Below are 15,066 nucleotides of genomic sequence, written 5' to 3' on the forward strand. Positions count from 1 at the left end.
CCACAGGACTTCCTCCCCACCAGCCATCCTGCACGTGGGTGGTCTGAAGCCAGTCTTTGCTCCTGGCCAGCCTCTAGGAGTGCTCCCTGTGTGTCTGACACCGACCCTTCCCAATAATCTCACATTCCCCTCCAACCCTCCCGACCATGCCACCATGTCCTCAACCACCTTCTCACCCTTTAGTTCTGCTTCCTTGGGCTCCCGGTGGTTTGGCTCAGTGTGATTAACATGGGCCCCCTGCTGCAGGCTGAATTCAGACATTGTGAGCCTGGGCGGCTTTGGGGAAGGAGTCCTCTGCACCCTGGGTAGCATCAGGGGAGGAATCCTCGGGAAATTGGGTGTTGTAAAAAGAAGAGACCTCCTGAGCCTGTATGGCGTTGGGGGACGAGACCTCCTCCAGACCCTGGGTGGCTCCGGGAGAGGAGACCAACTGAGGTCATCCACGGGCCCCAAGTCCCCGGCCGCCCAGGTGGCCACACTCTTTGCAGGTCTGCATGGAACATCACTACTACGGTGCACCTGGGCCACAGTTGTGGAGATGATGTGAGGTTCTCCTTCCTCCAGCTGCTGCTCCTGGGTGCTTTTGACTGAGCTCTGCAATGGCATGACCAGCAGCGGGTCAGGATGCCTCAAGCCCAGCCTGGCTCTCGTCGCACCTGCTTTTGCACACTGCACCTTCTGCTCCCAAATCAGACCCAAGGATGTTTCTGCAGAGACCCCCTCCCAGTAGAAATGAAATTCACCTCCAGGACTCAAGATAAACCTGGGGCAGTGGGTGCCACCCACACTTCCAATCCAAACAGGCAGCGGTGTGAATGTGCTGGTTCACAAGGCTTCTGACCCATGTGCTCAAACCCTTCTTCCTAAGGGCTGGCTCCTCTGACATGAAACCTTCTTACACATACACATACACTCACACCAAAAACTCTCTCTCTCTCTCTCTCTCTCTCTCTCACACACACACACACACACACACACACAAACACACACACACACACACACGTAGGGGAAATAGACCTGCTCAGGTGAAATCACAGTGGTGGTCTGGTCCGGAAGCACCACCTCTGAGCCTCCATGGGTTACTTCTCGGTTCCTCCGAGAAAAGGGCCACAGATTTCTGGGCCGAGTCTGGACCCAGCGGCGGCCATGGCGGAAAAAACCGTCAGGGCTGTTTCTTTGGTTGCCACGGCCTTGGGACCTGGGAAGGCAACACAAGGACATGTTGACTCAACTAAAGTCTCTGGCCAACTGAGCTGGCTAGCGGTTGCTCTAGAATGTGGTTCCCTGGTTACCAGGGTTCTGAGTTCTGTTGGTCTCTCTCATCAGGGAGTGAGGACATTGTGTGGTGAGGTCATTTTCTGGCCAGGTAGTGATGTCACTGCTCTTGTCTGAGGAGATGCTCGGGGTAGGGGACCAAGAGGCAGAGCCGGCTCCTGCTCCACCTGAGGCATGCAGATTCACACTGGGTCTGGGCAGATGGTAGAGAAACTGCAGTGCCAGAAAGCGTTGGGCCATTCTGTTTATTAGTCTCTCAATGGTGGACGAGCAAGCAGGAAAGAAAAAACTGCTTCTCAGGCAAACAATCAATAAAATGGCTCCTCACAGCGGTGGCCTGACAATCCGCCATCCGTGCTGGTGGCAAGTACCCATTCCTTACATATACTGTGCACACGTGGTGCTGCCACGTGTACATACAGTAATCAGGCAAAGTACAAGTGAGCAAGCCTAACACAGCTGTTTTCCCAACAGTCTCCAAGGATGGTTTCCCAATATCCATGCCTCCCTATAATTCACTTTCTTTTGTAGTCTCTTCTCCTTGAATCTGGTTTTACTTTTGATTAATAAAATGCAAGAGTGCTGCTGAGGGATATCTGTGGCTAGAATTTAAGAGGAAAGCCCAGGTCTTCTTGGAATGGAGGGTGGCAGCTTTCATGTAAGAAGTGTAACCACCCCAAGGGTTTTGGCTGTGAGGAAGCCCAAGATAGCCATGTGGAATAACCACATGGCCATGCAGCCAGCCCTCAGCTGTTCCAGCCAGTCCCAGCCCAGACACCACATACGGAGTGAAATCACTGTGGTGTCTTCCCGCCCAGTAAAGCTTCCAGATGTCTGCAGCCCCAGGCACTATCTGATTGCAACTGCATGAGAGTGACCTCAAGCAAAGCCCAGCTATGCCCAGTCAACCACCAGATCTAGGAAAGATAATAAATTCTTGTTTAAGCTACCAAATTTTGGTGTTTGTTACATAGCAATCAATATCTAAACTACTTATATGTAAAACAACAAGCAACCTACTAGGTAAATGTTAGGTATCCATAAGCAACTCACTCCTGAGCTAAAATAATGAATCTTCATTCTCACCGTGGGACATCTCCAAATTGCCTCCAAAACTTTCAAGAATATTGTGAACATGTAAAATAATCTTAAAACAACTGATTTTATTGTTTAGTTTAGAAAAGATAAATATTTAACATACAGCTCCTTATGAAGGGAAATAAATACAAAGAAAACTAGATATATCTAAGAAAATTATACTTGTAAATCAATCTCTTATTTTAAAAGGTAGAGTCACCTATCTATCAGTGATCCCTGCCCTGAAAAGGTCCAGGAACAGGAAACTCTCCCTATGATTTTCAGAGCCTTAAGGCTTCAAAATGTGGCCTCTATGCCACATCCCACCTGTCACCTGGGAGCTGAATCAGAAAAGAAAGAAAAAGAAAAACTTACAGACATGGAAAACAGTGTGGTGATTTCTGGAGGGCAGAGGGAGAAGGAGGTGGAAGAGGGGGTAGGGGAGATAAATGGTGATGGATGGAGACGTGACTTAGGGTGATGAACACACAATGCAATGGCACAGAGATGCGTTGTAGAGTTGTGCACCTGAAACCTGTATAATTTTGTTAGCCAGTGTCACCCAATAAATTCCATAAAAGGGGGAAAAATAATCTGCATTATGTAACAAGATTTCCAAGTAAGTCATATACCCATTAAAGTTAGAGACATGCTGGTATATGTCAGTGGTTTCCAAAGTGTCTGCACATGAATATCATCTAGGAATCTTAAAAGTTCCAAACTCCAGGCCACAGGGACACAGGTATTGATGGTTTTGAAGCCGGTCGAGTGATTCCAGGTGCAACAATGACTGGGAACCACTGGTCACTTTAGATAGAGCGCTGGTTCTCAAACTGGACTGAACTGTAGGATCACCTGGGGAGCATCAAAAATACTAATGTGTCTTTCCAGCCCAGACAGTGTGATGTTACTGGGTGTAAGCCAAGCACTGGGAACATTTAAAACTCCCTGAGTGATTCTCACATGCAGCAAAGTTTGAGGACCACAAGTCTAGAGCCTGACACTGAGGGTTCAAAATGGTAGCTGAGCCTGCACTACCCTTTCGGGAAGAGGATTAAATAATTAAAATGAACAGTTGGCCACCCGGCTTTCAGCGAACTCACCAGCTATAATGACAGTATCGAGGTTGCTGAAGCTCAGGTCTGCCAAGTCACGCGGCTCCCTCGGGCTCTCCTGGCACTTTCCTCCAGCGCATTGCTCTCTCTTCCGCTGACCTGTGTGTCAAGTGATGACCCAGCCATGTGCATCTGCTCCGCAGGAGGCGCAAATCTCTTCACCTTCAAAAATAGAAATACAAAGAAAACAATGATGTCATTGTCTCTATGAAAACAATCAAGCAAATGAATCAGAGCCTAAACCAGAAAGGAAAGGTGGAAAACCACTAAGTAATTCTATTTGCTTTCAGGTCCAACACCCACAACAAATATCACAGCTCAAGTTAAGAAAGACATGGCAGGGGACTTCTAGAGAAAAAAAGAGAAAAAAAAATAGAGCTATAAATTAGCTAGCCTCCAGAAAGAAAGCAGAACAGAAAGAGTTTGGTTGTCAAATACAGGGATATATATACACATACAGCTCATCTTCACGCTTTTTAAGGAACTGGAACAGAGGATGCAATTTTATAGATCATAGTATATAGGTCTCAAAAACATGAGCGAATTTATGATATCTGCTCTTGAAACCTTTCTAAAGCAGGGATTCTCCACCCTGGCTACATATTAGAATTCCCTGATTGTTTGAGGCCCAAACAAACGGGTTACTTGTAAGTGAAGCATGATGGTGGGCATCAGGGTGTCCTGACATCCCCCCGGGTGATTATCATTTGACAGCATTGACAACCACTGATCAATGACAGAGAAAACTCACAACCTCAGGGCTCTGAGTTAAAATCCTAATAAGCCCTGGATGGAAAATTGCACACACGAGGTGAATTCTAGCTCTTGACCCAGAATGGTACTTACATGGCTGTCAGTGATGCCCACATTTGTTAAGAGTAAATAACCTGGGTATAAACATCTGGCAGGAGAAAGCTCAGCTTGCTTGTGAATACACATATGTATCCACCCACTTAGTAGAGCAGATGGTAGAAGAGGGGAAGGGGGGGGAGAATGGAGAGGGGAAGGGTAGGAGAGGGGAAGGTAAGAGGAGGAGGAAAGTAAACAGTGAACCTGAGAAGCAGGACAGCCAAATGGTTAGGAGCAGTTCTGTGTGATTTGGGGAAAGTTACTCTATATCCCTGTGGCTAAATTCCCTCAGTCTGAAAGTGGGAAGAAACCCTTTTTCATAGGGCTGTTGGGAGGATTAAATATAGTAAATATCAGCTGTGTCAAAACCTAAATACCAGTATATTTCCTCTTACTGATCTTACGGAACAAAATGGAGGCACTGCTACATTGTGCTTGATACATATGAAGAAGTGTGCATTCTGAAGCTGGTTTTCTTGAAAATAAACTAAAAAATACTATATTCAATAAATACATAAAAAATTGTAAAGACTGATTTAAGAGATTGCATGTAACAAGCAAAAGAATATAAAATTACTTGGTTTAGAATTAGGGTGAGACGTTAACTACAGTTCCAGAGTTGATTGTTTGTTTTAAAGTATCGTATATTAAGTAGATACTACCTCCTAATTTCTTCAAGGATATATTATAATCTTTTAACTTTATTAAATTCACACTTATATTATTCTTTAAATTATCTTTGACCTAAAATAAATTATACTGTAGGTAAGTGAAACTGCCAATAAAAATCTAAAATTAGGACCTATATTAATAGTTGATGTATTTGTTTAAAAGTTAAGTACCTATAAAACAGGTAATTGTACCTGTCTCATAGGTTTTTGTAAAGGAGGGTGTTAGTTTTGATTAAGATATTGTGGCCGCCTGACTAAGAGGTGGCGCAGTGGATTGAGTGTCGGACTGGGACACAGAGGACCCAGGTTCAAAACCTCAAGGTCGCCAGCTTGAGTGCAGGCTCATCTGGTTTGAGCAAGGCTCACCAGCTTGAGCCCAAGGTCACTGGTTTGAGCAAGGGGTCATTCAGTCTGCTGTAGCCCCCCAGTTAAGGTACATATGAGAAAGGAATCAATGAGAAAGCAAACAACTAAGGAGCCCCAACAAAGAATTGATGCTTCTCATCTCTCTCCCTTCCTGTCCCTATCTGTCCCTATCTCTGTCTTTGTCACACACAAAAAAAGAAAAAGGTATTGTTGCCTGACTGGGTGGTGGCGCAGCAGATAGAGTGTCAGCCTGGGACACTGAGGACCCAGGTTTGAACCCCAAGGTTGCCAGCTTGAGTGCGGGCTCACCAGCTTGAGCATTGGATCATAGACATGACTCCATGGTCTCTGGCTTGAGCCCAAAGGTCACTGGCTTAAAGCCCAAGGTCGCTGGCTTGAGCAAGGGGTCATTGGCTCAGCAGGAGCCCCCAGGCAATGCACAGATGACAAAGCAATCAATGAAGAACTGAGGTGCCACAACTATGATTTGATGCTTCTCATATCCCTGTCTGGCCCCCCTCTCTCTCTAGGTCTGTCACACACACATGTGCACGCACGCACACACACACACACACACACACACACACACACACACAATATTGTTAACCTCTTGCATTAAAATCAGCACAGAAAAACAATGTGTCCAGAGCCCATTGGCTCTTAACCTTTCTTTATGTTCTGTGGACCTCTTTGGCAGCCTAGTGAAAGCTCTTCTCAGACTTTTTTTTTAATTTCTGAAAGAAAAATTAAAACCCATCATATTATAGGTGAGAAAGTAAAAATTAGCTTGGACTAAAAAAATCTGCCCTGCCATTCATGAGCCTGAAATAAAACAGAAAATAAACACTAGTTGCAAAATTAACCTTGAATAGTATTTCTCCCAAAACACAGTAACACAGAGTAGTCAAGTGTCAAAGTCACTCGGTTTCAATAGGCCTTCAAGGTTTAACAGCCATGGAGTAGAGAGAAGTAACCAGTACAGCGAGGGATCAGGCAACAACACTCCACAAGCATCCTTATCCTGCGGTGCTGGGGTAACAGCCAAGAGGAACAGAAGGCAGAACCAGACCAGAGCAGATGGGAACTAGGAAGACACTAAGTTAGGGCTAATATGAGGAAATGCTTTCTCACCAGTAGAGCCGCAGACCCAAGAAAGGAAAACCCCACCATCAACCAAGGTCAATGTGAAGCTTCCTTTTGTAGCTCTGGGAAGTCCTCAGCAGAATCAGAAGTTCCCGTGAGCAGGATTGGAAATTGCACTGTGACCAATTAGTGTACGGTCCATTATTTGTACAATGTTTCTGTGGTAAACTGTTTCTTTTCTTTAGTTCTAAACCACCCCCAAGTGCTAGTCCACACAAAATCCTGCAAGTGCCCTTCGATTGCAACGGCACATTTCAGCTCTCATGGCTAGGACTTGTTCCCTCATCTCGGTCAGGTCTTTGGAGAGACCAGTTTAGTCTTGGTGATTCTGAACTAGGGTAGTTGGTATATGGAGGAGGGCTAGAATTGGAGCCACCTAAACACTAAGATAAGTGGGTGTTAAAATGGGACCCTGCCTGAACCTCCACAGAACTTCCCAACCCGCAGCAAATGAGCAAAGGAGTTTGGTGATGGTGGTGGTGAGGGGAAGACAGAATTACTTCCCATCAGGCCTCAGAAGACCTGGCAGGCCTGGGGAAGCCACTGATGCTCCCATGGCTCATGGTGGTCAACCCTGGCCACTGCAGCCACCTTGTACTTACAAGTATTAAGATGGTTCAATTGTGTTGTGAATGAAGTGAAGGCATGGGAAAGTCCTGGTCTAAGAGCTCAGCAGCCTGCCTGACCAGGTGGTGGTACAGTGGATAGAGCATTGGACTAGGACACAGAGGACCCAGGTTTGAAACCCCAAGGTCTCTGACTTGAGCACAGGGTCACCAGTTTGAGTGTGGGATCATAGACATGACCCCATGGTCACTGACTTGAGCCTAAGGTCGCTGGCTTGAACAAGGGGTCACTTGCTCTGCTGCAGCCCCCCCCAATCAAGGCTCATATGAAAGAACAATCAATGAAAGAGCAAACAACTAAGGTGCTCCAACAAAAAATTGATGCTTCTCATCTCTCTCCCTTCCTATCTATCCCTGTCTGTCTCTGTCACATAAGAAAAAAAAAAAAAAAAGATCAGCAGGCTGATCTTTTGTAATACAAGTGATAATAGGAGACAATGTCTTTAATGTTTATTTAGAGACAGAAGTCAACATCTGTGTATAACAGTATAGCAGGCCATAAAGTAGGGCGGTTGACCCCATTGCATTCCTGAGATGGTTAAAGGGTCAAAGAAAAATAGGTAATGTACAATCTTCTTCCTGTTGAAATGGTAGATCCAAACAAGGAAGAATATCTGAGCGGGAGGTGGGTGGGTGGATTATAAAGCCCTTAAGTAGTACCAGATGTACGTTGGTGTTGGCCATTGTACCACCACTGATTAGATCAGGTGAGCACTATCAATCCCTTAAGATAAGGTGACCAACTTTTTTACAGTGAAAAGGACAAAAATAAATCGAAGAAAACAATATCGGAAAAAGAAACATTTTATTCATTGGAACAATACACTATAATATGATAAATGCATAATAAAAACATTTATATTTTATATTATAATTATGCTTACATGCCTATTAACTTTTAATAATAATTGTAAGAAAAAAGTACTCATTTAGATACAAATACGTCACATCACACACAATGGATCGACTCTGCATTGATCAAATACGGACATTTACAGATTAGTCATCCAATATCAAAAAGGAGGACATGTAGGAGGAGTTTTCCAGGGAGGACGGAACTTAAAAAGAAGGACTAGCCTCCCTAAAGGAGGACGATTGGTCACCCTACCTAAGACTGTCTTCCTCATTGCATCCTTCACTCACATGTTTGGTGTCACCTCGTCTGGGCTGCGTGGAGCTGGGTAAAAGTTCAGGGGTACAGAGAGCCCAAAGCTGAATTTGTTCGTCTGGTTTGGTTTGTTTTTCATTGTGGTTGTTGGGATGCCGTTAAGAGAAGCTCCAAAACAAACGGTGATCTTTAAACTGAGACTTAAGGCACCAGTGGGTTTGAGAAAAACTGGACCCTAAGTCCCAACCTAGCATCCTGAGGTGCGGGACCCACCGAGCACTTTCCTGGCCGGCAGTTTGGAAGCCGCCACGGTGCAGCCACGGAGGAGACACCTGCCGCCACGCTCAGGAAGGCTCCCCGTGCTGAGGTGACGGAATCTTCAGCCCCGACACCGAGAAGAGGACAGAACCCGCGGACCTAAGCCAACCGGTGCTTCCGGGTCCGCGCGGAGCGGGGGCGTGGCTCCGCGCATGCGCGGCTCACGGCCCTCCGCCGTCACCGGGCTCGGGAGGTGCCGGGAGCGCCGGGAGCGCCGGGAGCGCAGCGAGCCCCGCTTGGCGCAGGCCGGGGACTCCGGCCCTGGGGCCGGCGGGCAGAGCGGTGTGGGCTCAGCACTGAGGCGCGCGCCTTGGCTCTGCGCCCTGGCGATGCTCTGGCAGGCGGCGGCGGCCGGCGTCCCCTCTTGGCGTCAGTGGCCCGTACCCTACAAGTAAGGAGGCGGGGGTTCGCGCCCGGCCGGGGTCAGCGGGGGGGAGGGGCCGGCGCGCGGCCGCGGGGTCCGGGTCACGCTCCCGGGCAGTGGCGGCGGCGGCGGCGTCCCGCGCGGGGGAGGGCGCAGCGTAGAAAGAAGATGAGAGAGATCAGAAGTGCCCCTGCTAGCTGCGTGTCGCCTGGGGCTCTTGAGCCAGTGACGAGGTGACTTAGGCTCAGGACTGACCAGAGTGATGGAAGAAAAGGGGAGTAATGTTGTTTTATGCGTAACCTTTAGATACTTGGAATAGTGTGAGGAGACTTAATTTCGCGTTTATTGTCATACACTATCGTTCGTTCTCATGAGTGCCTAAGTGACGTTGGCAGAATTTGCAGCATGACCTTACTCATCTTGGTTCGCGGGGACTTGCCGTTTTTAGCACTGAAAGCCCTGTCTGTGTCCCGGGAATTCCCCGCTCCCTGGGTCCCCGGCAAACTGGGAAGGTGGGCGACTTCGTTGCTACATTGTCTTCAGCGTGCAGGTAAGAGTCTGGTCGTAAGTCGAGGGCGGAGACTGCAAACTTATGAAGCTGATTTCCAGCATTTGACCTAGAAGAGTATTTACTTGACCTGATACTGTCAGATGGCTAAACAGAGAAGCAAAACATGGTGTCAGCATCAGGTCTGGAGAAGGCCAGCAGCCTTGAAAACGCACAGCTACTTTGGATGACAAAAGACTGAGTTAGGAGGCAGGTTAACCCAAGTTCTGGATTCCAATGCTGCAGATCAAATCAAACTCCACCATGACTAGCTTTGTGACCTTGGGGAAGTTGCTCAGCATCTCTGTGCCCACATGTCCTGAATCAGAAAGTATGAATAAAAAGCACCTGTTACTTAAAACAGGTAGGTATACCTAAATCTTGTAATAGCATTTACCTTTGGTTTGTTGGGAGGGTTAATTTAATAAATGCCAGCTGTTGTCAAGCCTGGGTATTAGTGTATTCTGCTCACTGAATGGTTTGCACCACTTCTTGTGGGCTTGATATGCATGAAAAGAGAAGTTTGGGGTTGATGCTGGTTTTCTGAGAAATGTTAATACAATGTTCATAAGAATTAAAATTAAATATTCAATAAAACAAGGAGGAAATTATAAGTCCAAAACTACTTAAGAGCAGGATATTCAGTATGACTTATTATGTTTGTTTAAAAGTTTGAAATATTAAGTATGTGCCACCATCTGATCCCCTCAACTGAATATAAGAAAATTTATTAAGTTCACACTTAAATTATGCATTTGGAATGACCTTTGACCTTAAATAGATTTTGCTGTGGGCAGGTGAAACAGACATAGTTATGCCTTTGTTTAAACCAGGTAAGCACCTGTTACTTAAAACAGGTAGGTATACCTAAATCTTGTAAACTTTCTGAAGGTTGCTACTATTATTGGCTAATATCAAGAGTTTAACCTAAATGAAATAGGAATTTTTATTGATACATTAGGATTGGGATCTTGGATTCTTAGAGGACAGATATAAGTAGCTTTTGTCTCTTGGTTTCTCTTGTGTGTCTAATGTGGAAGATGACCAGTAAGTGTTGAACTGAGTTCAACTACAGCCCTCCTGCCATGGCCACTTTCTTTTCTTATTGCATTACTGAAGTAACCTCCTAAAACTGATGTGTCAACCTTAATTTGGCCTCTCTCCCCCAACCATCTTCTAATTTATAAAATAAGATTTCTTTTATAGTATATTCCAGGGGTCGGGAAACTTTTTGGCTGAGAGAGCCATGAACGCCACATATTTTAAAATGTAATTCTGTGAGAGCCATACAACGGCCCGTGTACATTATGCATTATCCAATAAAAATTTGGTGCTGTCCCAGAGGACAGCTGTGATTGGCTCCAGCCACCGGCAACCATGAACATGAGCGGTAGGAAATGAATGGATTGTAATACATGAGAATGTTTTATATTTTTAACGTTATTTATTTTTTATTAAAGATTTCTCTGCGAGCCAGATGCAGCCATCAAAAGAGCCACATCTGGCTTGCGAGCCCATAGGTTCCCGACCCCTGGTATATTCAGTCATATCAGATCTGCTATTTAAAATCCTTTAAGCTCACTGCTCGGTTCAACACTCCCAGGTGTAGGATTCAATGGGTGCTGCTACCTACCTCTCCTCTCACCACTTCTGCCTTGAAGCCTGAAGGCCAGACTTTTTCACCTACCAGAGACTCTTCCAGCATGTTGTGCCTCTCTTATAATACTTAGTGTTTTCTCTCCCATCTCGCACAGGGAAAAATGATTTCTCCCTCTTGTGTCCAAAGGACTCTGTATATTTCTTTGGTTTAACATCTACTACCACACTTCATTTTATTGTTTGTTTCTTTTTGTTTGTTTTTGTCCTGTTTTGTTTTGTATTTTTCTGAAGTGAGAAGCAGGGAGGCAGAGAGACTCCTGCATGTGCCTGACTGGGATTCACTTGGCATGCCCACCAGGGGGCGATGCTCTGCCCACATGGGCCGTTGCTCAATTGCAACCAGAGCCATTCTAAAGTTTGAGGCGGAGGCCATGGAGCCATCCTCAGCATCTGGGCCAGCTTTGCTCCAGTGGAGCCTTGGCTGTGGGAAGGGAAGAGAGAGAAAGAAGAGGGGGAAGGGTAGAGAAGCAGATGGGCACTTCTTCCGTGTGCCAGGAATCGAACCTGGGACATCCACACTCTGGGCCAACACTCTACCACTGAGCCAACCTGCCTGGGCCTCATTTCATTGTTCAGTGTCTTCCCAGCCCCACCCAAAGTTCCTCGAGGAAGGAAACAGCATGATAATTTTTCTTTCCCTCTTTCCTAGTATAGTGTTCTACACATAGATCCTCAATAAATATTGGTTTGAGGAATATTGGTTAATTCATAAGAAAATAGAAAACATTCTATTTCATCATAATTATCTTTGAATAATCTTAGTATATGGATTGTTTGGTAAATTAAGTTTCATTTGAAAACTATTCCTTTATTCAGTAAACGTTTGTCTACTAAATAAGATCTGGAGCTGTAAACATTTTAAGATTTGGTCCCCATCTTTAGAATTCTCACCGTGGTATGAGGGAAACAGAACAGGGAAGCATGCTGTTATCAACATGCTTTTAATGTATCATTTGCTGTTAAAGACACTGTTGGAGTTTTTTCACAGGATAAGAAATAAAATGTATATTTATACTTTATGGGCTAAGTTTCGAATGGTTTCTCTAAAAATGTTATTGACAGTGAAATTAAATTTTGGATTTTAAAATGTGCAAGAAGAAACATCCTAAATTGATGGGTTTTTCTTTGTTAGATGCTTTTCCTTCCGTCCGGCTCCAGATCCTTACTGTCAAGCTCAGTACACTTCTGTCCAACCGGCTCACCTATGCCAGTTATGAAGGGTGATGATGTCATTGAAGTCTTTCGGTTACAAGCCCCAGTATGGGAATTTAAATATGGAGACTTCCTGGCACACTTGGTAAGTGTGTGTCTTGATCTTACAGGTTTAGTTAATTATATTATGTCATTATTAAGTGGATTTGATGGAATATTTTAGATCATGTTTATTGGTTTTCCTCTTAGTGTATTTAAAATAAATAAAAAAAAATACCAAGTTTTGTGATCCTGACAATAACAAGTGCATTTGCTCGCAACCCTTTTAATATTCTGAATCTAAACCTCATTCCTATACCCAGCCCCTAGAAATTCAGAAGGGAGCAGGTTCAGAGGAACGGGCAAGGCAAGCAGGAAACCCTTCATTTGAATGCAGTGTTGAACGCGTTTTTCCTAGATTAGTTCACCATTCGAACCTCTCTCATCCCCCGGGAGGTACATGAGAGTTCCTTCCCGAGACAGTGGCATGGAGGCTTCTCACACTCATTCTAAGCTGTAAGGAGATTGTGATCATGTCCACACAGCATACATCCTTCCTATCTGAGAGGAGCTGCAGTGACCAGAGTAGATGAGGGCCTGGAATTTGAGGAGCCACCGAGTGGACAGGAAAATAGCAACATGGAAGAAGGAACAGAGGTTCTAGTTGATAGGCAGTTGGGACGTATCACATTTTCTCCCTCTGCTTCCTGGACCAGTGGTTGCTTCACGAGTACTTTTTATATGTGTATGATCTTCACAGAGAATATTATGCATGATGCCATTGGATTCAAGAGTACTTTAACTGGCAAGAACTACACAATGGAATGGTATGAACTTTTCCAACTGGGAAACTGCACATTTCCTCGTCTCCGACCTGAAATGAATGCCCCATTCTGGTGTAGTCAAGAGGCTGCCTGCTTTTTTGAAGGAATTGATGATAATCACTGGAAGGAAAATGGGACATTAGTTCAAGTAGCAACGATATCAGGTAAGTTTCAAATTTATGGCAGTATTTGATGATTGCATCAGTGTCTAAATGATAGAAATTATTTTCATTGAGACATTTCAGTAATGTTCTACTTCAGCGATTTTCAACCAGTGTGCCACAAGAATTTTTAGAACATGCAGTACCTGACTATATAGTCAGTGATACTGCCCTCTGTTAGATGACCAAATAAAAAATTGACAATAGCCAACACAACGGTAGCTGTCCAGTGTGAATGAATCAAAATTATATCTTTTATTGTGTGTGAGATTGACAAAAAAAATATTTGTTTTTTGATGTGCCACAGAATTTTAGTAATTAGTTTATCTGTGCCATGAGATGATAAAGGTTGAAAATCACTGCTCTGTTTTATAGGTGTCAATTTATAACATGTACTTCTGGAACAACCAACCTTAGGCCCAAACTGTTACTCATGAAAATCTTTACCCATAGGTGGTGATGAGTAGCTTATCTCCTCTATTCTCCTGGCAAAAATGAATGAAATAATAAAACATTTTGCACAGTTTAGTTGGACTTTTTTTTTTTTTTTTTTGTATTTTTCTGAAGCTGGAAACGGGGAGAGACAGTCAGACTCCTGCATGCGCCCGACCGGGATCCACCTGGCACGCCCACCAGGGGGCGATGCTCTGCCCCTCTGGGGCATCGCTCTGTTGCGACCAGAGCCACTCTAGTGCCTGGGGCAGAGGACTAGGAGCCATCCCCAGCGCCCGGGCCATCTTTGCTCCAGTAGAGCCTCGCTGCGGGAGGGGAAGAGAGAGACAGAGAGGAAGGAGAGGGGGAGAGGTGGAGAAGCAGATGGGCGCTTCTCCTGTGTGCCCTGGCCGGGAATCAAACCCGGGACTTCTGCACGCCAGGCCGACACTCTACCACTGAGCCAACAGGCCAGGGCCTGAACTTTTTAATAAGAGGGAAATGCATAAAATGCCCCAAAAATATAATTGATTAAAGGACCTGTTAACTGTACCTGGAAAAGGCTTTTAGAGATAGTACATTAAAATGTTTTTGTGCTGAGAAAATATAATAGCCACCACTCATAGACTTACTCTGGGCCTGGCAGAGTGCTTTACATGTACCACATTTGTCACCACAGCAGCCCCCTGAGATAGGTGCTATTATTTTCCGCATTTTACAGATGGGAAAACTGAGGCACAAAGAGGTGAAAGCCCCATAACAAAGGGAATAGGAATCCATCTTTGGGAGTCAAGCCCTATTGACCATTTTCTTAACTACATTGCTTCCCAAAGCATATATAATCTCATGCATTTGAGGCCTTTTGAGCAATTTAAATAATTTATCCATGAGATGTTCTGTTCTTTTGGATGTATTTGGAAGTTGCTGAAACAGTTGGACTTCTGCTGCATGTGTTCCAGTTAGTTAGTGATAAAGAAAGGAAACTGGTTATATGACCTTGGTCACATTTTATCTTACTGACTCATTGCCTCATGATAGAATGGGGATGAGGCTACCACTACTTTTAAAGGTAGGGAGCTTGCCCATATCATTTACAGGGCTCTACAGTATAAATTGTTCTCCACCAAAGTGGAAACAATAAAAGCACTGTTTGTGATAAGAATTATTCAACGAACCACAGGACTTGAGAAATTATCATGCTTTCTGCTTGTATAGCTCCTTACAAAGCATTTTGGAGTATGTCCCACAATTTTTCTTGCTTTCTTTTTCTCTTTTGTCTCTGAATACAAGATTTGTTGAGTGTAGTGAAAGACAGCTTCTACATGTGTATAATTTGACTG

General features: G+C 44.8%; 1 protein-coding gene across 1 annotated transcript in view; it reads left to right on the forward strand.

Moving 5' to 3' along the window:
* Positions 1-2,665: 2,665 nt before the first annotated feature.
* The window catches only part of LOC136387080 (cis-aconitate decarboxylase-like), a 38,933-nt gene continuing 26,532 nt past the window's right edge, over positions 2,666-15,066 (forward strand). Inside the window, exons 1-2 of the mRNA XM_066358138.1 lie at positions 2,666-2,819; positions 8,653-8,939. Coding sequence (XP_066214235.1) covers positions 2,666-2,819; positions 8,653-8,939 — 441 coding nt within the window. The remainder of the gene's footprint in view (positions 2,820-8,652; positions 8,940-15,066) is intronic.

Source organism: Saccopteryx leptura, unplaced genomic scaffold (genome assembly GCF_036850995.1).
Source record: "Saccopteryx leptura isolate mSacLep1 unplaced genomic scaffold, mSacLep1_pri_phased_curated manual_scaffold_67, whole genome shotgun sequence".
In the NCBI taxonomy this organism is placed as follows: Eukaryota; Metazoa; Chordata; class Mammalia; order Chiroptera; family Emballonuridae; genus Saccopteryx; species Saccopteryx leptura.